The 25,170-nt window shown below is 39.9% G+C and overlaps 1 protein-coding gene across 22 annotated transcripts in view; it reads right to left on the bottom strand.

Annotated features, from left to right (window-relative positions):
- The window catches only part of Sgms1 (sphingomyelin synthase 1), a 292,465-nt gene that overhangs the window by 14,289 nt on the left and 253,006 nt on the right, over positions 1-25,170 (bottom strand). For all 22 annotated transcript variants that reach the window (XM_074078860.1, XM_074078858.1, XM_074078859.1 and 19 more), the window contains 2 exons: positions 17,995-18,847; positions 3,725-3,842 (listed from right to left, as the gene is read on the bottom strand). In XM_074078860.1, coding sequence (XP_073934961.1) covers positions 3,725-3,842; positions 17,995-18,617 — 741 coding nt within the window. In that variant the 5' untranslated portion in view covers positions 18,618-18,847. The remainder of the gene's footprint in view (positions 1-3,724; positions 3,843-17,994; positions 18,848-25,170) is intronic.

Raw genomic sequence — 25,170 nt, 5'->3', positions numbered from 1 at the left:
ATTTTCCCCTCTCTCCTCATTCCCTACATTAAATCTACTACTAAATTGTATTATTTAGCTGCTGCTTGTTTTTTGGGGTTTTTTTTTTTGGGGGGGTGGTGGTACTGGGGTTTGAACTCAGGGCCTCATACTTGCCAGGCAGGTACTCTATCACGTGAGTCACTCTGCTAGGCCCTTTTTGTGTTGGGTGTTTTAGAGATAGGGTCTTGAGAACTATTTGCCTGGCTGGCCTTGAACTGCAGATCCAGGAGGATCTCTGCCTCCTAAGTAGCTAAGACTACAGGCGTGGGCCACTGGCACCTGGCTTATTTAGCTTCTTAAACATTGATCAAATCTGTCTCTTCCTTTCCATCCTTAGGATCAGAGGCTTAACTTGAGCCCTTACTGCAGCACTTAAAAATTTTATCACATTGCTGGGTGCTGGTGGCTCATGCCTGTAATCCTAGCTACTTAGGAGGCAGAGATGAGGAGGATCGTGGTTTGAAGGCTACCCTAGGGAAATAGTTCATGAGACCCTATCTCAAAAAAAAAAATGATAAAAAAGGGCTGATGGAGTGGCTGAAGGTGTAGGCCCTGAGTTCAAATCCCAGTACCACAAAAACAAAAAAATATATTACATAAGGTACAAGTCTTACCCTATGAATTGTAAGGGTTTTCTACAAACAAGAAACTCTATCTACCTTGTTCATCCTTGTACTTTAGCACCTAAAACACAGCAGGCACTTAATGCAAATTGTTAAATCAGTTCTCACTGGTTGAAGCATGATAATATCACCAAGTCCTCTTATTGCTGCATAGCACCTGATATACCATCTCTTAATACTGTCTCCACTCGCTCACAATCCCTCACAATAGATAGCGAAAGCATCATTAGCTCTGCTTTGCCAATAAAGTAACTGAGACTCCAAGAAGTCAAATGACCTATACAATGCATCCTCCATCACCTAGTAAATGACTGCACTAGACTCTCTTAACCCTGGCTTCAGTGCTTTCCACCACTAGTTAAGCTTGTGAAGTTCCCTATCTGTGCAATGGTTCAGAGAGAAATTGATGAAGATTTGGCAGTGATGACAGTCAGATATCAAGTAGAATACTGGACCCAGTGGCTTTAAATAAGGTTCCTTTTAATTCTGATTCCCTTAACCTGAGCATGACTCTAAAGTAGGCAGAACTGGTCTCTGTAGTACCCGAGGTCTTTCTAGTACAACCCTTTTCTCTCTTCTGACACTAGTCGCCAGGGTAGCATTCTAGCCTCTAATGGATCACTGAATTCTTAAGCTCAATCTACCATCAAAAGGCATTATGAAGCATTCAAGGCTTTTCTCAGCTCTTCTCTCTGGCTTCTGAAATCTGCCTGTTGTCCCTGTGAATTGCTCTTGCCAAAAAAAAGTTGAAACTGAATCTAATCATGTCCCAGAAACAACTTCCTATTCTAAGGAAATATGGAGGAGAGAGAAGCGAGTTATCTGACACCTCAAAATCTTGAACGTGAATGTGGGCTGTTCCACAGGACCAGTGATTTGATCTCTAAATATCACCAGAAACAGGGTGGGGATAAAGTGCCACTCCAGATTTAGGCTTAGGAGACACAGCAAAAAAATTCCTAATTAATACAAACCAACTGTTTTAAAAAAGAAAGACATTTAAAGACAAGAGGATAGTCCATAAACCAATAACTACCAATATCAAAGAATTTCCATTAATTTTGTTGAAAACAAACAGAATCATGATTATGAGATAAGATGTCCGTAGATTATAGATGCATACTAAAGGATGCAGTGGTAAAATGACATTGTCTGAGATTTGTTGTAAAAACACATCAGAACGACAAAAAGAGAGTTGAGCCAAATGAAGTAAATCTTGATAATTAATGAATTTGAGTATTGGATGTATGGGAATTCTTTTTACCAGTGTCTCTACTGTGGGACATATTTGAAATTTTTAGAATAAAAAGAGTATTCTGAATTCTTTTTTTTCTAAGAATCTTATTCTACAATAGAAGAATGCTAATATTTTATACTTTATCACAGATTTTAGTTTCCAGAAGACCGCCATAGAATCATGGTGCAGGTTGGGATTTCTGGCAATATAAAAAATGAGTGGCACAATTGTGTTTGGTTTTTGTGCACAGTTCCTGCAGTTATCTTGTCTTTTCTTAGGAAGTGTGCAAGCTATTCTTAGTCACAGGATCTCAGTTAGATATACTGATGCCTCGAGCTGACTATAAGTAACCACAGCTCATCAACAGTGGGCTTGCCAGCGGCTAGGTGGAGCTGCAAAAGTCTTCATGAAAACCAGTGAGGAAAAAAGGCTACATCACACGGCCCCTCAGTGTGGGATCCATCCTGTATAAGTGCTTATTCAGAATCCACATTTACCTACCCCTTTGCAGCTAAATGTCCCAACACGGTCTTTAAAGGAGTTGGACTACACTTAGGTGAATGTTGTAGCTGTCAGTTCACTACTGAGAACATGCTGCTTATTAAGCAAGTCCCCAGCAAGAGTCTACATCACTGGGCTCTCACTGATAACAAGATGTGTCCTATAACCTGCAAGCCAGTAATGGTGTTTTCCTGGAAGATGAAAAAGATGTGAGGCTGGATTCTTGGGAAGGACTGAGGAAACAGCAAGAGGAGGGGTGCAGGGAGGTGGGACTGCTGATAGAGAGGAGTGAGACGTTGGAGACATTCATGCTCTAAGACAGGTGCTCCAGAATTTGGGAAGCAGTGTGCAGGAATCAACAGTACAAGTCAAGCAAGAAACCAGCTGCTCTGTAGGTACACCTGCAAGTCTAGGAAGGAAGGGGGACTGCAGCGCCCAAACACACTAAAGGATCCAAAGCTTTCTATGATAAAGACGCTACTTTAAAAGTCCAGAGTGAATTTTCCAGCCCCCTTCCCAAAGTTCTCTCTGAAGAGAAGAAAAAGAAGTACAAAGGAGCCAAAATCCCCTGCCCATTTCATCACATAGGTATAATCCAAAGACATCTCACATATTTTCTTCCACCAAAATCAAGGAGAGAAACTAGCCTCTTATGGCATTAAAGAACTTTAATGTATGTAAACATTTAAAAAATTAAATCTTCTGCTATTTCTTAAAGTTCTAACGATCTCCCCAGTTAAAATTTCTTCCAAGGTAAAGGTGAGGGGGTAAAGAATGTGCTATGAATCTGATGCAAAGGCAGAGACAGTAAGAATAAAGTTTGCTTTAAAAAAAAATCTTCTATGCTACTAGAGAAGGTAGAGACATATGGCCATATGTTCCTCCACAGAACAGCAGTCTTATTTGAATTGGTGGAGGAAAGTAAAGGGACAGGAATACTTTTTTCTTGCTTTGCTCTGCTGTACAGATTAATAGAAAGAAAGAGAAAGGAAAAAAACACCATCTGAAACAGAGCTTTCTGTCTAAGAGACGGAGAAAGCTTCTGGATGTGTGTCAAGGGAGCGGATGATATTTTAAAAGGCTGGCAGGAAACTAAAGCACTACACCCACACTCAAAACTTAGCAGCTTTCAACTCACTAACCAGACCACATAGGTACGCAGCTGGGCGGTGCCAGAGGGCTTTGGAAAGGGTGCAACTGCCTGACCCTACCTCTTACTGATGCTCCCAGATGAAGGTAGAGGGACCTGACAGAAGAAATTTTCACCTTCAGCCTTAGTCAAAGGACCCCAGGGCAAGACAAGAAACAAACAAAAGGGAAAGGACAGTGAGGAATAGTTTACCTTCGGAGAACAGTTGAAATGCATACCGGGTACTGGGAGTGTAGTTACATACATTGTAATACACCGATACAGGTACAGCGTGCCAACTATGCAGAAAAATCTTCTGCTAATAATAGACCTAGAAAAAGGGAAAAACAGGGCAGATTCTCAGTGAAGAAACTCGGCAGGTTAATTTACTTAAAGTTTTCATTGACCCCCCAAAAAAACCACACCCAAAAAACTACTCAGGAGCTTGAAACCTGAATGTTACAACTCTTTTTAACTAATAGCAGATTAAGATGAGGATTTGGAGAACAATGCCTTGTGCTTTTTAAAAAACCACTAACTGAACCAAAGAGCTTACAATGATCTATACTGTTATTCATTACACTTGTGAGGCCTTAGATCTGAGTTGACATTCAACCGATGGTCAAGTACAGCCCCTTCTGAGTAGTCAGGGCCTGCTCAGTGCCTGTGGATAAACATTCAGTGTCTCTGTCAAAAAGGGAAGAAGCCCAGAAATCAGAATCGTATCAGGATGAGAATTTACAATTTGTATGCTATTTAAGGAGTCAAAGACAAAACAATTATACATATCAGAAACTTATTCTCTGAGGCAATCTGTTGCCAAGAAAAGAATCTATCTAGAAGACAGATCCCAACCCCACACCACTTCCGAGTACTGTGTGGCCTCAGAAGAGACTGTTTACATCTCTGACTTTCAATTTTCTAAGCAGTGAAATATGGGTAATAGCTTCAGAAATAATGTGGGAAACCCCTACATTTAGTAGGCACACATGATGGTTACCAAATACATAGCTATGTGGATGAATTAAATACATGCAAAAGTTAAAAATATTTCTTATCAGTGATTGTAATGACAACATGTGATGTATACACGTGAACCTTTATACTGAGTCTGAATTAGGAATGCTCCTAATAACAAGGTCCAGCTAAGTTTCTATGACTTAACCTCATTCAAGTGATCCTAAGTGTCTCCTTGGCCAATAACCTTCATTTCCACCTCAACTCCAAACTACAACCTTCACCTCCCTCCTGTTCTACCATAGGCCATAATCATGACCTGTGAGTCTCTTCTTCAACCTTGGGGAGTTCAATTCTTCCTTGGCCTGGGGAAACCTGAGTTAAGCAAAGAAAATTTAGAAACACTGGACAGGCTTTCTTCTGAAAACACTGAACATTTTCAGCCACAGTAATTGCACACAATAACTCTGATTTTTATGCAGGATGGGTGTACCTCCTGAAGTGTGGAGAATTTGCCTCATTTGTACTTTTTGTTTTAATAAGAGGAATGAAGTAATAAGGTACTTGTGTGGTGAAAAATTAGTAAATTACCCACACACTATAATGGCATTTCATTCACATGTGCACAGCCCATGAAAGCTAGTTAAGTTTTATTAGTAAAATTGGGGTGTTCTGTCTCCTTACCTACATTTTAAAAACTGGGTCAGGGTAATTTGCAATAGAAGATGTATTACCCTATTTTCTCCTGGTGAAGTTTCTCCTAGTGTATGTCACTCCCAATAATAGTTTTTTCAACATAAAGCTGCCTTGAAAAGATAGGCACCTCTAACTTCAAATACAATGAAAAGCCACAATACTATTGAATGATGTAATGACACACAATACTAAAGAAAAATGCTCTCTATAAATGTTGTTGTCAAGAATACCACAAAGGAAATACCAAAGTGAACCGTACTGGTCATCTCTCTCAAAAACAAAATACTCTCTCCAACCATCCTGCTCAAACAAACAGGAATTACTTGCAATTTTACCTGAACTAGACAAGGAATGCCTAAGTAGAAAATTATCAAGACTAGATCTACTTAAGTCTTTAGGGGAAGAAAAACAAAATTACTGTTTTTGTTAAACATTAAAAGCACTCTGCTGGATTATTTCACAGTATCAAAATATAACCACATTTATACCCATCACCTCAGCAACTATTTCCACATCTCAAACTCTAGTCAATGTGAGTACAAATGAAATGATTTCAGTACAATCTGAGAATGAGGGACAAGAAAAAAGTGCTAAAAGATGAGAAAAGGAAGAACCCTTTGTCTTTCATGTTTTTTGTTTGGTTTTTTTGAGACAGGGTCTTGCTCTGTGGTCTTGGCTGGCCTGAAACTTGAGATCCTTCTACTTCAAGGATCTCAACTACTCCCAAGTAGCTGGAATTAAAGGTATACCACCACACCAGTAAGCAGATCATTTAAAAAAATTAGTAAAAAGAAGACTCAGTCACACTATTTGATTTGAAGTGAAAAGGTCAAATGAAATTATCAATAAGGTTCTAAGTTGAAAGTGGTTGTTTACAAGAAATTTCTGATCTTTGGTGTTGACATAATCTTTCGGAAATTAGAATGTCTTTGATGTGTAATGTCAAACAAGGATCTCTGACCACAAAATTTAAAAGGACAGTATAAAAATGTTTCAAAAATTGTATGTACTTGTGGGCATTCATTTCCTTAATCAAAGAATTTCACACATTTAGAATTTTTAAGTTACTTAAAGGTTTAAAAGTTCAAGATGTGTTAAGAAAAAAGAGAACCACAGAAGAAATGCTAATGAGCTATTACTAGAGATGAAGGGAGTGCCAACAGGAAGATACATGCAAGATACGTTCTCAAGATCCCATGGTGTCCTTTGCACATGGGAGATATGTCTCTCCATGTTTGACACAGCCCGTTTCCCATCTGCTCACACTTTGCAATAACTATCATTCTGGAGACTTGTATCTTGTCACAGTTAGTTTATTTTTTTCTCCCAAGTGTTTGAGCATGAATCTCATTACTATTTTTTTCCCGAGAAAAGAAAAATATACCTGGTAAGTTTGCTTATAAGGAAATATGAACAAATATGTCATTGTAGATGATCAAGACTCACTAGAAGCCAGGCATGGTGGTGCATCTTTGTAATCACAAATACTCAGGAGGTGGAGGCAGGAGGACCTCAAATTGGAGGCCAGCCTGGACAGAAAGGTAGTGAGACCCTGTCTCAAAAACAAATATAAAAAAAGGGGGGGATACCTGGGGGATCCACCTCAAGTGGTAGAGTACTTGCCTAGCACGCATGAGGCCCTGAGTTCAATTGCTAGTGCCATAAAAACAAAATAAAACAAAACAAAGAAAACTAACAACAACAAAAGCTTGCCACACTATGCCCAGCAGATGGCTTTATTAGACTTTTTTGGTAGGGGACGGGTTTGGTGCTGGCAACTGTGGTCTTATGAATACCAAGCAAGAACTCTATTGCTGAGCTTTATTGTAGCCCCAATTCCCTACTAAACTTTTTGTCTACAACTTAAAAAAAGTGCTCAGAACTTGAGTATGTACTACACTACCAAAACTAGGTTTAAAATAGCCAGTACTATGTTTCTGTCATTTGGTACAATGGTGTGAAAGTCTAAAGGAAAAATGGTGAAAGAAAACTAACACATTGTAGAAGAGTACACTTGAAAATTGTTTCTCTCAAGTAATCCATAGCAGGAAAACACACACGAATCTTAAGTGGGAATAATCTGACTGCTTGTTAATATGACCCTTGAAGAAATATCTCAATTGGAAAACATTTTTTTTTGTAGTATGGTAGCTGGCTCTAAACAAAATCACTTACTTTTCCCAAACTTTATTCAGATACTAGTCTCATATTTAACAAAGACTCAGTTGGTGACCTTGAGCATCTCAATCAATTTCCTTAGAAATTAGCTTCCTCATCAGCAAAAAAAGGATTCTTATGAGTCAGAGAAATGGATTAGCAATAAACAGAAAGGCTATGGAAAAAGAATGTGTATCAGAATATTTGTTATCTTTAATTTCTTAATATTTTTTCTTCAAAATAAGAGGTTGGGAAAAATGAAATAATTTTATTTAGTGCCAATTACCACACTATCAAAAGATCTCTCTTCTATTGACGTATTTCTTCAGGAGTGATATTAACTGCAGTAGTGTTTTGCAAATTTCTTCTCCATTGGAACCTCTGTGCCATTAGTTCTTAAAACAACTCAGCTACAATCCTTATTTTACAGGTGGGGAAACTGAAACTCAGGGTATAAAGAGTACAAAATATTCAGAAAAAATTGTTTTGCATTGTGAAGAAATCTCAATTTTGTATACCTATAGGTCAGTCAGATTCTATTAAGTTTTAGTTAGATGTCAAAAGCTTCTTAACTCAAATGTTTCATTAGGGTAGTGTTTTATGTCATATTTCATTTTGACCAGAATGCTACAGAATAAATAATTTGATAATTTAATTATAATGGTATTAGTTATAAAAGCACTGAAAAAATTCAGCAATATCACATAGATCACCAAAATTAAATGTGCCCACTTCTGGGCTGGGGGACATGGCTCAAGTGGTAGAACACTTGCCTCTCAAGCACAAACCCCAGAACTGCAAAAATAAATAAATAAATATGTGAACGAGTACATGTGCCGGCTCTCATTGTTTGCAGTCTATGGTCAGCTAGATGTGCTTGTTACCTACCCCTCCCATGTGTAATCATGCCCATTTCTCACACTCTCACCTGAACTTCCACAATGACCTGCCCACCTCTTGTCCCTAATGCTACTCTTGATTCATGTTATGACCCCCCTCCCCTGTCCAATTCATAAGCTGAAATCTCACGAAAAGTGATTACATCATACGTTCAGAGCCTTCAAGTATGGGATTAGTGTTCTTCTAAAAGAGACTGCAGAGAGATGACTAGCCTCCTTCCACCAGCGGAAGATACAGCTAGAAGAGAGCCATCAATGAGCCCGAGGGGGCCTTCATTGCACACCCATCAGCCTATGTCTTGATCTTGGACTTCCTGGCCTCCACAACTGAGAGATAAATTGTACTTGTTTAGAAGCCATCCGGTCTGTGGCACTTTGTTACAATAGCCTGAACAGACTAAGGCATTTCCCTGAGATCCATTCTGGAGAGCATCCAGAGTTGTCTTTTTTGAAACAGTTAAACAGAGTATGTCCTTTAAAACCTTCCAGTGGCTGTCAATTCCATTTTGAATGAACTCCAAACCCTTACCCCCACCATGAGGCCCATGATCTTTCTGGCCTCTCTCCACCCTCGCCTTCCTCTGCTCTTCCATTATCCTCCCCTCTTCCATTATCCTCCAGACTGCCGCCTTAGCCTTTGATACTTTCCGATCACACTGTGTAAAGTCCTTCCTGCCTTAGACAGCACCTCTGTGCCAGCCATCCTCTGCCTGGACTGTGTACACTCTGCCTTCTCACAGAAGACCTGCTGTAGACATTTGCTCCAGAGGGGATCACCTCCTTGACAGCACTCCCTGTTCCTCTCTAGCCCATCCTTCCATTTTAATTTATTCAAAGCCCTCCCCTAGCCTCAAATAAAATCACAGACAACTTGATTGTGACAACTGCTCACCAACTCCCAAGTTCAAACTCTCCAAACTTCCTTCATAGCTCCTTTCAACAAGACTCAGTCACTTCTTTTGTCTCTTCTTTCAGACAGGAATTCCGCTGTCCTGGGCAAAAAAAGAGCCACTCATTTTTCCCTAAACCCAACAGCAGTTTCTCATATTTATTCTCAAGTCTCTTCCCCTGGCCTCTCCCACAATTCTGTCTGCTTTAACTCTAACTAACCATTCACCTCAAGCCTCCCAGATTCTTACCTAGACAAAGCCCCAACCCACTTCACACTTCAAAACTTTGTTTCTATTTTCTGGTAGAGTAGTCTCTTGGTACACATGGAGGGTTGGTTCTAGGATCCCTCTAGAATACCTACAGCTGCAGATGCTCAAGTCACTTATAAAAGGTGTTGTAATATGTTCATATAACATAAACATACTGGGAATCATCTCTAGATAAGTTACAAAACCTAACACAATGTAAATGCTATATAAATAGCTGGTATTCTGTACTGCTCAGAGAATAACGACAAGAAAAAATGAATCTGTTCACGTTCAGTACAGTTGTTTTTCTTCAGGATACTTTCGGTCTGAGGTTGGTTGAATCCTAGAGAACCAAGGGCTGGTTCTATTTTTAATGGTGAGACTGGTATCACAACTACCAACAGAGGCAGTGTCTTGTTGCCTCTGCTAGACGTTCTTAGGAAGAGTTGTGCCTTACTCACCTTTCATTCCTAGTAAGTCTTGGTACAATATAGTCCTAGACTTTGGAATTTTACTTCTGACTCCCTCTGATAGCCCTTCCATACTTCTATCCATAAATGTGTCTGACAGAATCAGTCTGGCCTGATGCTCACTATCCATTCACCCTGCAATCTTTCACCATTCATGCTTTAATTAAAAGCCTTTGCAGAGATAGCAACATTCTTCTAACCACGATTGTAAATCCTGGAGATTGGGGATGGTGAGTCCTGTTATCTTTCAGCCTTCCCTCCCCCATCACCTGATCACCCTGTATGGGTTCTCCATCCATCACAGCCTGGGGAGGGGATAGTTCCCAGAATTCCACAGGGAAGATGACTAAAACCCAAGGCTTTGAATTTAAGACTTCAGCAGAGAAAATTTCAAGGAAAGGGTGTCTGTGGTTTCCTTACAATTCCTAGGGCTTGGGCTAGTATTTAGGACATGGGACTTAAAATGGTATGAAAATCAAAGAAGGTGAAGGCAGATAAGACCACAGTTAGCTGAGTGAGAATGAGAAGCAAGGAACACTCTGGGACATCTGAACCTGTCATCCAGCCTGTAGGGTGTTCTTCCTCATAATGTCCCCAGTACAAGACAAGAGAGGAAGCCAGGCAGAAGACTGCACAAAGCTAAGAGGTCCAGATGATCTAGGAAGAAAAGGGGTCAGAGAAGGTCCTAAGGACAGGAAAGCAAGGATCTCAGCCCAGGCTCTGAGCCCAGACCGATGTGGGTCAGAATCAAAGGGGAGACTTGGTCAAAACAGGAAAAAAAGAATAAACCTGGGGGCATGCCTAGTCAGTAGTCTTTAGTGGAAAAGCACAACTGAGGTTGTTGGCAAAGGGGATGTCCCAGAATGGTGGTGAGTAGAGCCCAAGCCACCTGAGGAGAGCACAGTCAGCAGTCACTAGGATGATGTGCAGTACATTTTCTATAATATACAGGAAGCAGTGAGATGTGACCATCCTGGGGGCATATTCACACATCTTCCAGATGGAAATAACGCACAAACACTACTATCAAAAAACTGAACTGATCCGGAGTCAGCCAGAGCTACCGAGTCAGACCATGTCTCAAACACTCTCCACCCGCAAACAGAAAAAAACAACAAAAAGATAAAATCATAATCTGTTTTCATTCTATTTGCGTTATACATATAAAGAATCTATGCCACTATATCTGCTAAGAAAATACATCTCCAGTGGACAGAGCGTGTTATACCAGGGGAGCTCCAGACTGGGTTTGTATAAAGAGCTTAACTCCACGCACAGGCTGTCATGGATGTTAGACAAGTCAACAGCTTCTACACAGCTCACTTACCTTCACTGAGAGAAGAGAGTAGCAATGAATCAAATGACAATGTGTATTAAAGAAAAAATTTCTTGTTACTCAAATATCAACTAGTTTCTGGGCTGGAGGCATGGCTCAAGTGGTAGAACACCTGTCTAGCAAGCGTGAGGTCCTGAGTTCAAACCCAAGTACTGCCAAAAATAAATAAATAAATGAATAAAAAGAAAAAAGAAAACATCAGCTAGTTTGGATCTGCTTCTTGAATAGTATGAAAATGATTTCTGACAACATGGTTGACAAGGAACAGAAGAATAATTTTGAGTAAGCACATAATAGATGTAGCTACATGGAAAGAGGGAAGAAAAAGGAGGTGAACACATCCCTGAGCTCTTATCTGAGGAATGTGACAGCTTATCAGTCAATTAAATATGGGAGAGGTGCCAAAAAGCTGCAGTAACATGAAGGAATTTTGTCCTCCTGAGTTTTATACTTAGAGTTTCAACAACACTCTTCAGAAATCTGTGATGTTTCTATGAAAACAAACAAAAATTCTCCAGAATGTAACTGCTATGCAACTAACTGTTCTGCTTGCTGTTGCACCCCTAGCACACAGTCGCCAGTAATTCTTGGCGAATAGCCTTGTGGTCTACCACAGTATGAGGATAAATGATAATAAAGGAAAATGACCTAAGAAAAGGCTCTTCTGTAACTTAAAAAAAAACCAAAAAACCTACTGAATATGAACTTGGAAAAATCTGCTTAACATCAAATAGCTCTATTTCAAGTGTTTCTAAGAACTTAATCAAAACCATCAAAGACATAAAAGCAATGAAAAAAATGTTAAGAGTACCTGTGGTCATAAACTACCCTAAGGATTGAAGAGGAAAGAGCAAGTACTTTCATTCAATCAACTTAATGTGAAAAGAAACACTGATGGAATTAAAGTAGGGTAAAATCAAAGATAAATGTTAGTTGAGAGTCTGGTCTGTTAAATAAAACACAACCCAAAATAATCAGATTAGTACCTGACAGAAACAGTTGCCAATCAGCAAAAAGATTCTGTCCTGGGAAATTAGATTCTAGTCACAGAAGACAGAAAAATGTTATAGTCTTATGTTGGCAAAAACCCAAGTAACAAATAAGGTCCCCTCCTCCCAAGCCAAACCTTTCATCAGAGGTTACAACATGAAACTAGGCTGTGTGTATAGCTCACTGGTAGAGTGTGTGCTTAGCATGAGCAAGGTCCTAGGTTCAATCTCTACCACCAAAAAATAAATGAAATTAAATTAGAAAAATACCAGTCTTTCCCAAAGTGATCTCTGAATATAAAATACATAATGCTGGTAAACATCTGAAAGTCCATCCCGGTACCCTTGAGTATAATCCCAGAAAAGCCACAGTGGAAAATTGTATCCATCTATTCTTTCCTGTGAGATCAACAACATTCCTACATTTGGAAACACTTCTAAATACAGGTATAAATAAAGGTCCTAAGCAGCATCTGTCCAACCATTTCCATTCTCTAGTTCCTTCCCTTTTGGCACGGAATCAATTTTCGAAGAACCCATTCAGTGACGATTTCCATTCACCCATCTCACTACAACTCTATACATCTGTTTATGATAGAAAAATCTGTGTTTAAGCTCCTTCAACTCCACCATGTAACTCAACTGACCAATGGCTACTTTTCTTTCTTCTGCAAATCTTTTCACTACCAGTGGACCTATATACCCGGCAACATTTAATTCATTTTTACACAACCTGTTCATTACCCACAACTGATTTACACTATTCTTTTTAGGCAAATGTCTAACCCTAAAACCATGGCAGAAAATATGTAAGAGGCTATAGACAGGATTCGACTTTGCTCTGAAATAAATATATTCAAATAAAGTTCTGAGAGCCCCAAACTAATGAATGCTATCTCCTCATTAAATTCCATAGAAAAACCAGGGACTCATAGAGCCAAAAACTTTGAAAAAGATAGTGCAGCAGCAGCCATATCTGTAGCTACAAAAGATAGGCAGCTCTCAAAGACTTCTAGGAAGAATTCATCCTTGGGAAGGGATGAAGCATGAAGTTTATTCATTGGACAAAGGTTAACTGAATCTAGGGCTACCACTTGGACCACTGTGGTGGCATCCTAACCAGTCCTCTTGCTTCCCATTCTGTACCTTGTAGCGACAGTCATTCTTTGGAAATACAAGTTTGCTTATATCATTATACTCCAAAGACTTACCACACTTGAAATAAGTGCTTTACCCATAATACCCCACCTGAGCCACTGTCCACACTTCACTGACCTCTGTGTCATGGCTCTCCCCTAGCTCACTGGCCCATACAGATCCTTGGCTGTGCAGGTGAGCCTCAGGAACTCTGCATTCTGTGAGTCCTCTTCCCCAACATCTGCATGGGATTCTCCCCCACCCCCACTGATTGAGGTATCTGCTCAACTGTCACCTCATTAGTGGCTTTTACTAACCACTCAATCTAAAACACCACTCCATCCCCACTATCTTCAACGCTAGCCCCACACTGCTTTTTTTTTCCCTCCCTTTCTATTCCACTAGCTGGTATCATATATTCATTTGTTTACTGCCTGCCTTACCCTGGCCAGACCATAAGCTTCATGGTAGCGTCAGGATCCTCATTTCACTGTAGCATCCCCAGGATCTATGAGTGCCAGGCACACCATAGGGGACTCAGTGAACTTGAGTTGAATTAATGAATGAATGGATCTTACATGAAAACTTTCTACATGTTTCTATGTGCCAAACTCTGTTCTAGGCACCAGGATACAAAGATGAATGAACAGGATCTTGTTTTTTCCTTTGAGGAACTTAACATCCAGCAGTGAAGGAGATATACACCCAATGGAAAGTGATGAGCACTTAAGGAATCAAGGAAAACTGGAGTGGAGTAGCTTGGAGGTAAGGTAGGTCAGATTGGGACCTGGTTATGAAGAAGCCTGAGCTTCGGACTAAGGAGTTGGTTCTTCACCTCTGCACCCAATATGGGGCACAGGTTAGAAACGGAAAGAGATAGCTATACAGGGAGTTGACTCACATTAGTTTCCTGTGCGTGTGTGTTACTCCCTGTATAGCTATCCTTATCTCAACCAGCAAAAACCCTTGTTCCTTCCTATTATTGCTTGTACTCTCTCTTCAACAAAATTAGAGATAAGGGCAAAATAGTTTCTGCTGGGTATTGAGGGGGTGGGGGGGGAGAGGGAGGGGAAGGAGTGGGTGGTAAGGGAGGGGGTGGGGGCAGGGGGGAGAAATGACCCAAGCCTAGTATGCACATATGAATAAAAAAAAAAAAGAAAAAGAAATGGAAAGAGATGTATGTGAAAGAGCTCAGTGACTATCTGGATAAGAAGGAAGTGACTTGCTCTCCTTTGTTTCTAGGAAATGCCACTTGCTAGAGAGGAAGAACAAGTGAGAAAACTCTAGCGAATCTGGTTTTAGACAAACTGAGTCTGAAATACCCTGATTACCACACTCAGTCATGAGATTCTCTGGTGACTTGGAAACTCTACAGTCCTGCTCCTTGGAGAAGTTTCTGCTCTGCCACGGGTTTACAATGACTTGACAGAATTGAGCCACACGTGTCACAGATAGGTGCCACCGTGCTAGACAAGACTTAGCCATGTCTGAGAAGTCCTTAAGTCTTCAGGCTTTCTCAACCTGTAAGTTTAATATATCCTTTATCATGCTTTCTTAAAATAAGGGATACCTGTTTTGCAGTGAAGTCTGACACAAATGAAGAGATTTCCCAAGAATTTTTCCTAGTCAGTGGCTTAAAAGTCCATTTCTAAATGGGGAAACGACATTATTTACAATTTTAAAACCCCAAAGTTGTCCAGGAGAGGTGTTACTATTGCTTTCCACTCCTCAATGTCATGGAGACCCATGTGTATATATGAATATTTATATTCATTCACACATGATGGGGAGATGTAGAAAGTGAATGGAAGGGACAAATTAAGTACAAACCCCAAAACCTATGTTAACAGTACAGGACAACTACTTGTATACAGCAAAAGGATAGAACAAAATGTCACAATGTCACAAGTTCAGCATTATGGTTTTAGCACTTCAAAGATCTGGGCTAAAAGGTTTGTTGTTGGGGGATGTTGGCCAAATCCCAGTGACCTCACTTCTCAAATCAGTAAGCCATTCTCTACAGTTTCATCCTGTTTCTTCTAAAAATAAGATACAAACATGAGAAGGAATAGATTGATTTTTTTAAGAGCTTCAGAATCCTTAAGTGTTGATTTTCTTAAAAATCAAAGTAAAGTGCTCTGTTGGGAACTACCAGAAAATCAGGTTAATTCTGAGGAACTGAATAAAGTCTGCTGGTAGGTGGCAAAGCGCCTAGTGAAGGTTAGGAAGAAGGATCAAATCTTGGAGGAGTCAAATACAAAAAGAGGAAGAGACTAACCCCCTGTTAGACAGAATGTCCCACAACCAGAGGACCTTTGCTTCAAAATGCTGGAGAACAAAACTGCCACATTCCCTATGGCCAATTAACTGACATCATCAACGATTTCAATCTTTGTGAGAGCCAGAGAACAGAGGCTCATCAGCACCTACTGTATGACCTGCTAGTCTGTATGTCACTACCTCTTCTGTGTCTGGTGGGACGCACACACTCAGGAGAAGTCACAAGGAGGAGCTGGGAACGCAGGGATGTAGCCCAGCAGGTCAGCGGTGGGGGATGCTTCAGAAACAGTCTGCTTCCATTTCTCATGTCCCTATCCCACCAGAGGTGGAAACAGAGGACTAAAGTATCCTTAGTTGGATGCATTTGGAACAAAAACGCTCTGAAGCTAATCAAATTCCGACATAATGATCCACCCAAAGATGTTAGAATCAAATAATGCATAGTTGTACAGGACAACAGAAAGTGAGACTAAGAGGCTCTTATTTTCTCTGTGAGAGAGAAGGCTCTGAGGGGGTGGGGGTGAGGGGGTTGAAACCCAGGCTGTCTACATTCCAGCACCGGATTAACTTTAATCAGACACAAACCAAAAGGTTTATTGCTGAACAATTTAAATATATAAATGACTATAGTATTGGCAATAAGTTCCAGAAAAACACAAAATTAGGAAAGTTTAAAAATAAACAGATTTCAGGAAAATTCCTCACTTGGAAAAAGAAACATTTTAAAGAAATTAGTCCTATGGTTAGGAAACTTCCTTAGAACAATAAAGTTATTTGAAAGTCACAGTTCTGTGACAAACATAGTGTGATTTACTCAATTATATTCTGAAGCAGTACATTATTTGCTTGCGTATAAGAATTTTGATGAGAAACCAGAAAACAGACTCACAAAAACAAAAACAACATTAGGAAAAAATTAGGAAGTATAATTTTAATCAATCTTGCCTTGGTAAATGAATAGTTCCAGCATCTTTTCCCCAATGGGCTTTTAGGAAAAACAAGTTTAAAAGTCAAAAAGTTTAGAAGTCAAAAGTAGCACTGAAGTTTGACAGCCAAAATATATTTAAATGAATCCTGAGGATCTTCTATTTCTAGGCTGATTCCTCTCTGTTTAGGCTCTCAAAATCAAAAAAAAAAAAAAAAAAAAAAAACCCCAGGTGTTTCACCAACTCAACAGCAGCCTAGTATCAATTGTATTTCAGTTTCTGCTTAAACTGTAGGATTGCCAAACCAGCCCCAAATAAACACTGACTACTTTAATTACTTTCTGTGTCCAAGATAGGAATTCCCTGGCAAAAAGTCATGAACCGCCTTCATTTTCATTTGCAGGTATGTAAGTTACAAGATGAAAAGAAAAAAAAAAAAAGTCTTTATAAAACACCAGGAAAAACTTGGAAAAAGTTCAGTATAAACTCTTCATCCACATTTTGTTTTCTTGACTTAAGACGACTTCTTTAATATTTGACCACAGTGTGGGTCAGGAAACACTGCCCACCAGAGAGAAACACAAGTTCCTTAACAAACTGATTCCTGACCCCGGTGCAGGGGAGCCATCATCAAGATGTCCCACTCAGAGGAAAATCAGACACCAATGACAAGGGCAATTCTTTCGAACCAAGAACAAGTGTTTACCCAAGTAAGCAGCTTGCTTGAGGAGGTCCCTGTTGGGTTTAGAGCATGGGACGTGAGAGCCACTTTGGATCCCACTTTGAAACTAAACAGAGGTGCCTACTTATATCTGGAATATAATAAACACTTACTGCTTCAAGTGCCACACATTCTAGAAGTTGGAAATTCATAAAGTGGGGGAGGGGAGAGGTGTCCAAAATAATTTATACAGATGTAAGTAAATGTAAAAACGATAAAAAAAAAAAAAAAACGATTCCTCTGCTTTACACCTACCCAAACATGGTCATACCCCAAAGGTACCATTTTCCCAAAAACCCAAGACACTGTGGAAGCTGTTCTGACCTCTAGGCATGAAACATCTTTCAATATATATCGACTGTGTGGGAAAAGCTATCCCACCATTCACAGCACTTAGGCCAACTGCTCCCAATTTACTTAATAATTAGTAACACCAACCAAGACTAAATAGTTTGTCTGTTGTTCAATTGCCTGAACTCTCTGAAGATATCTGAGAGCCTTCTTCCTTGTTAAGTGAAAGCAGAATGCAATCTTTCAAAAGTCTTAGTCACCATTCTGTACGAAGCTTACATCAAACAGGCAAGAAACACATTTCCTTAAAGCTGCCAAAGCTTTAGTTTCTTCAACAGGGTATGTGGTTAAAAAAAAAGGAAAAAGAAAAAGGGAATTAATATGCATTGATTTCAGCCGCTTGACAGATTTATTTCCAAATAATAATTAGATATCTGGAGTGCAAACTCTACCACCACTCAATCTTCGAGGGTTGCTTTACTTACTTGTATTTTAAAAGCAGCCACTGAAGTAACCAGAGTCCTACAAGGATCATGCCATTAATTTCACAAATAGAAAAGGCCCACTGCACCCGGTTAAAATGGTCAAAAAACGTGTCCGGTAGTGGAGGCTGCACCTCCTTAGGAGGCACTCGTTCATGGACGACTGAGATCATCACTGTGGTGAGAACAAAACAGGAAAGTGCATAAAGAAAGGCCAGAAAAGTCTTCCCCCACTCCATTGGGTACTGGGAGCGTTCTGGTTCTGGCATGGGGATCTTTATCATTTCTTTCCTATACCCATTTGGCACCCCGTTGGGTTTAATCTTGATGCTGAAGCTGCCATCGGGGGTGGGGGTGTCTACATCAATGTGCAGGTGCCCATTGGCATGGCCATTTTTATGTGCTTCCAGGTGGTGCTCCATTTTCAAGGTCTCTATCATGTCCAAGAGACGCTGCCCGTTGTCAGAAGAGACTCGGCACAGCGGAGGTTTTTTGAAATCCTCTTGGGTTAGGTTGATCAAGTCCTGGCCTGTGAAGTGTTCCAGAGGTTCACAGTATTCTGGCATAGCATTCTCCAGTAGCCAGTCTGCCACCTTCTTGGGTGACCAATAAACCACTTCCTTCATTGTACTGGCAGACAAACATGCAGGGCCCGGCTTGCTCTTGATGGTCAGCAGTCACTGTTTCTACAGGGCAGGACACTGTCCCTCCTTGGCTGATTCATCTTGTTGGGCCTCATGAGCAGAGACTCGGTTGGCAAGATGGTAAGGGCAGTTTTTAAATACCTCATGTAGCTGTTCAAGGCTCGTGAGTACCGAGCATTAATTCACCTCATTTTTGAATAGGATTCTTCCCTCTGTGGAAGGAAAAAGAAAAGGTCAGGATACTAGGACTCCCAAATGAACCTTTTCAAATTCAAAGACTTAACATGCATGATGAAAATGGAAAGCCAATGACTGGTCAATGCATGGTTTTCAAACATGTGCTAGTGTCAGGACCCACCGATTCCCTGGTTATTAGTCTTCTCTGATAGGGCAATAAACTGGATCTGAAAATAGGTAAGGTCAGAGGAGACATGTTTTATAGGGTCTCCAGTGGTGCACTGATTATGAATAATGTGACAGCACTTTGAACACGGCTCAACAGGCCAGGGCTTCCCTTTGTATGTCACATACTTTCTTGAGAAGATGTGAAAAAATATGGGAAATTCACTTAATCATTCCACCTGGTGAAGAATGTTTATTTATTTTTTTATTTATCTTTTATTTCTTTAGTTTTTTTGAGATAGGGTCTTACCATGTAGCCCAGGTTATCCTGGAACTAGTGAGCCTCCTGTCTCAACTTCCCAAGTGTTAGATTACAGTTGTGCACCATCACACCAGGCTAAAATGTTTAAAGGTGTACATAGTAAGTGGCACTTTAGATATTACAGAAGAAAATGATAGAAATGCTGAGCTTCGAGAGCTGGTCTAATAATTTTATACTCTTTTACCAAAAAAAATCAGTAAATCTCTTTTCCCAAATGTGCTTGGGCTCCAAATATGTGAAAGAGTATCAGTGCAGCTGCTGGGATTAAAGCCCAAGTAGAGGCAAAGCCATGACCCTGCTCCTCTGTTAATCCTTCTGCTCCCACTGCTAAGGGCTCCAAATTGAGGAACCACCACTTGAAAACCAATGACCTAATCTACTTCTCTCATTTATGAATTGACGAGTATGAGCTTTATACAGCTCACATAGTCAAGTCCTTGGAAGAGTTACAAATTAAGCTTCTGAGTCCTGGTTTGGCCTACTTAGTTCATTAAAATACTTCATCAGTGATGTGACAATCACTGAAAGGCATATCTTCTAGGGAAGATTAAGAAATTTTCAAATTCATGCATAAATGCAAATAAATATATATATTATAACCACAATTATGGCTAAAATAAAGTAACTGGAAAGATACATATTAACTCAAGTTATACTTGACAGTTCTGGGAAGTCTTTTCTACTTTTCTGTCACCTACCTTTCTTTAATAAACATATATCACTTTTATAACAATTATTTAAGATAAAAATTGAGTAAGGCTCAAAACAAAAGATCCAACTCCATAATAAATCAACATGATTATGACACGTGGCCCCTGGCATGGCAGAAGAAAGATCACAGTTGGACCCTCAATATCTCCCATGAATAACCTGCTAAGTGAGCTGCGGCTTATTTATTTTTAAAATGGGGATAATGATAAGCTAATATCTCCTTCCCAGGCTTGTAAGTGGTTAAGAAGGATGATGAAATGTAACCTCGCCCTACAAGCAGTGGTCTTAAGGGGTCTGTTGGCAGCCTTGTCTCCTTTTAATCCTTTCCCACATTGTCTACCACACCCAAGAGTCACTGTGCACTTTGTCTTAAACAATGTCTTTTTTCTTAAACAATCAATATTGTGTTAACCGCAGAAAAACTTCACATCTAGACATTTAAAAAGCTTCGTGATTTAGAGGTTAGAAAGTGGACAGAAATTACCAATGGCATTGTTTCCCTAAGAATGTTTTTGTGGAATAATAATCGATCAAATGCTCTATGCTTTTAAAGTATTCTTCAGCCAAATAAGCCAAGGACCTGGATACTGAATCCTTCCCAGGGACAGCAGTACACATTAGGATGTTTGAAGTTCCAGGAATTACCCAGTAAAGAAAGCATTTACAGGATTTCTCAAATCAAATTCTTCAAAGCTATCCTACTTCCCACCCTTTTTCAAACTTGTCTTGAATGAACCCCAAATCTGGCTCTGGAATGAGGATGGACAGTGTGTCTACTCCCAATTCCCCAATCTAAATAACAGCCAACCAATAGCAGTAATAACTTTCAAAGCTATTCTAGACACTACAGAAGAACTGGGCAATCCCTTTTCTTTGTGTCCTTAGTGCTAGGCACCTCCCACATCACACCTTCTCCTGAGTACTCATCTGCCTAGACTCCCTGGGGAGGCCTCTGAGTGACTGGGGAAAGGCCTGCCATGATTTCTCGTGTGCAGGATTCAGAAGGTATTCAATCAATAACTGCTCAACATCTGAAAAATATCCTTCAGACTTCATATCACAGAGACGGTTTGATGGAAAACACACCTACTGGAAATGTCAATGACATTGAAAATGAATTTAAACCACTCTAGATGTCAAGGACAACATGATGTTGTATATTCTTTAGAGAGAAACAGAAAACCAAAGCAAATCACTGACCACCCATAACGACCACAAAGGAACCTCAACCACTGCGAGTACTGTCCAGAGTGGTAAGAAGACACACACGCCAAATGGAAGTCCTGGCACAAGGGTGTGCAGGAAAGGGAATCTCCCTGGCATCAGACCCTCAAACTCTCCTCAGCAGAATCAGAGTAACAGCCAAGGAAACCCTCAATAGATTGAAATGACTTTGAGAACACTGAAGAAAAACTCTCAGTGGAGTGTGCAGGCCTAAGGGAAATGAACACCAGTTTCTCACCTAAGTTCTTCATTTTTCCCACTGCCCACCACAGGAAGTCTGTCAGGATGGGAAACCCCCTCAGAACCACTGAGACCATGGCCCAGACCAAAGCATTATTTCACTTCCCTCTGATGGGTGGAGGAGGTACATAATCCCTCCTCTTAACAGATGATAAACTTAGCCAGGTGCAGCTACTTGGGAGACTGAGATTGGGAGGTTCCAGGCCAGCAAAAACAGTTCACAAGATCTAAGATTCCATCTCAACGGGGTCGGGGAGGGGGAAGAGCTGGGTATAGTGGTAGGAAGTGTAAAATAGGAGGATCAGGGATTAGGGTCCAGACCAGCCTGGGCAAAAAAGTAAGACTCTATCTGTAAAATAACCAGAGCAAGAAGGGCTGGAGGCATGGCTCAAGTGGTAGAGCACCTGCCTGACAAGCACAAAATCCTGAGTTTAAACCCCAGTACTCAGAGGGGGGGGGGAGGGGGAACAGGGAGAGAATATGAGATAAACTTTAAAATAGAAAAAAATCAAATGGTAAGAGACAATTTAATATAGGGCCTTCAAACATCTAACATCCACCTAGCATGACAAGTATTGCAGGCATCCATTTTAATGAAGGAACACTTACCTTAAGTCAGTCAAGCAATTTCTGAGTCAGGGGAACTCCTCAGAGATAGCAAGATAGCTAATGGCTTCCATTCCATAACTAGCACAACAAAATCACTCCCTCCTCAAGATGGCCCCTGCCTGTGCTTCCCCACCTACTCCTCTCCCACAAGGGCAGAGTCTTGCCTTGGTCTTTAGGGTCTTTCTCTGCATGGGCTTTCCTGGCCACTCCACTCCACAGTCCATTTCTAATCCTTGAATTCCTACACCATCAATACCTGGGACACACACTATTATCCAACTATTTTGTGGTAGACTCCTGGTGAGTCAGGGAGCCTGCATTTGGGACCCAACTGAAGTCATTTAACAGCTTCTAGCCTCCGTTTCCTCCAGACAACAGGCTTAACAATCACCTTATCTACCTCACACAGGCTCCTACCTTTGTGAGGATCCAGTTGTGGAAAAGGAACAGAAGCTATGAATTTCCTTATGAAGTGTGACTAATTCTTTACCTACCGTCCCATTTCCTTCTAATGCCCAACTGGGCTCACGGTGACATTTCATAAATATTTATCGAAACTGCCACTTCTACGTGGCATTTCTAAAGCCCAACCACTTGACACATGAGTAAAGACAGCCTTCCAATTTCATGAGGAAGTAAATTTTTATTTTCGAGCTTCAAAGCTTGCTGGAAAATGAAGGGCTACATGCTGTCTTTCTGCAGCTGATGCCAAACTCACGCAAAAGGAGAAACGCTTGTTTCTGTGGAAGTGACCTGCTGGACAGTTAGTTAGAACTTCAAAGGCCATTGCTAGCAAATTTGTTCAAAAATCCCACAGCCTAACCACAGAACTGAGAATGCTACTTTCCCCTGGACTCACACACTCAATGCGGATTTATTTCCGAAAAGAGACAGAGAGAGTGTTTTCACAACTCGACCCAGAAGACTGGCTGGGCTCAGAAAGCAACTTACCACCCCGCCCCCCCAGAAAAGCTATCTTGAATCCACTACTGGAAAATTAAGAAATAACACATGGCCCAAATTATTTCTTAGAACTGGGAGGTAACAGTAAAAGAGTAAGAACTGAAAATATCCCAAAATACCACAAAATTGAGACAGAGGAGGTATGGGGACTCTCACTTATCTATAATGTTTAGGGATAAATAAATTCAAGTCTAGTGAGATTATGGTTTGTCTAAAATTTCATAATGGCCAAGAGGTGGCCCTGGTGATAGACTGAGATCTAAGCTGCTTTTCAGGGCTCTCCTGCTACAAAACATTCAACAGCCTCACAGATCTGAACATGTAGGAAGTTAAGTCTAAAAGTTCTCTTAAAAAAATGGTGGTATTCTATAGGATATAAGAAGGAATAATATATGTTTCCAATAGGTTCTAAGCTCAGCAGAACTTTCTATCTGGTCCCAACTTAGTAAAAAATAACTATGCTAAATTTAATTTGCCCCCAATTCTTAAAATAGATATTTTAGTCTTTAATATTATATAAGCCTGTAGATAACATGCCACAACACAGTATAAACTATTTATAGTTAATTATCAAGACCAGATCGTTAAAGCAGAAAAAGAAGTTAAAGCAATTATTCTGGAAATGTAAAAATAATTTAACAAAGCAAAATTACAAAATCATTCAGGAATATTTAAATACTTCCTCAAAAGAATAAATTGTATTACCTTTGTTTTCTGGCATGGTCTAGAAATAAAAGTACTGTGCTAACAAAACCTACCACTGGAATTCCAAACTGAACACTGGGTTTCAAGAACTTGAATAATACAAAATGTACTATACAGCTATCCATGGAGTAATTGCTGAGGAATTTCAAGTTCAAATGTGTGCTCTACCACTAACTTGTACTGGAAAACCAGTGCCTTGGTTTCTTCTAATGGAATAATTTACTCTGTCTACTTATTCTCTTCATAAAGGGAATTTACATGTACCTGACAGTGCTTTGAAAAACAAAGTAATACATTAAAAAATGTAAGAAACTCTAGTACTTGCAATTTATTCTTTCATTGAAGATTAAGGGGACTTTTTACATGGATGCCATAAAATTAATAAATGAATTTTCAAGATTTTTAAGGCATGATAGACTCAAATTGAACAAACAGCTGGCATGTCAATGAAGGAACTGCAGGAAAACAAAAGGTTCTAGATGTTTCCAAATGCTGATAAAGACAAGGAAAAGTAGGAAGCAGTGCATAAATAGTCTTATAGACAAAGTAAACTAAACTTCCTGCTTCACATGTCAAAGCTCTAAAACAAGAGTAAAAGGAAGATGCCATGTATACATGATTTTACTCTAGTAGCATTATCGACTAATGCAAGATCAAAATTGTTGGGCAAGTAAGATTTAGCCTCCGACATTATAACAAAAGTACCTGTGGGTACTTTGTTGAAGAGCAATACAAATCAAGAATTGATATTATTTTACTATGAAACAGACTAACTAAATTTTTGTAAAAGCTTCAAAGTTCAGAGAAAGGTCTTCCCATCTATTACAATGACTTCATTGACCTTTTCAGTCAATGGAGCCACTGACACAATCATGAGATAGGTGTTTAATTCTTCTCTACCTCAATCTGGATAGCTCCTGCATTCCTTTCCTTAAACCAGTCTAATAAGCTGTACATTTTCTTATTTAGCATTTGAGGAGTTAATTTAAATAAGGGGAGTATAAAATTATATATGTTTGAAAAACAAAAATGATGAGAGTGACAACCACATAGTTCAGCAGAAAGACTTGCATATTATTCCAATCTATAGTTTCAGGGATTTTAGAAGATTACTTCTGATGCCTTAACCTTTAAACTGCCCTTTATTTTAAATTGCTATTACATGCAATGTTCACAATTCCATAATCCAACTCTGGTTAGCAAATAAAACCATCCCTTATGAAACAGGCTCCTTCAACTAAGCGTGTGGTGACCTACCCTGCAGAGATTTGAGAAGGGCCTGCTGACATGCACAGATCTGTCTTTTGGTCCACTTTGGCTGTCAAGGCTTTTCAGCTGTGAGAAGAGCCTCATCTGATGACACCTGATTGACTTAATAATGTTTACTATTTAGATTTCAAGATATCTGCAATTATTCCT

Source organism: Castor canadensis, chromosome 7 (assembly GCF_047511655.1).
Source record: "Castor canadensis chromosome 7, mCasCan1.hap1v2, whole genome shotgun sequence".
In the NCBI taxonomy this organism is placed as follows: domain Eukaryota; kingdom Metazoa; phylum Chordata; class Mammalia; order Rodentia; family Castoridae; genus Castor; species Castor canadensis.
The sequence above is the reverse complement of the archived record's forward strand: the minus strand, read 5'-3'. Positions and strand labels throughout refer to the sequence as shown.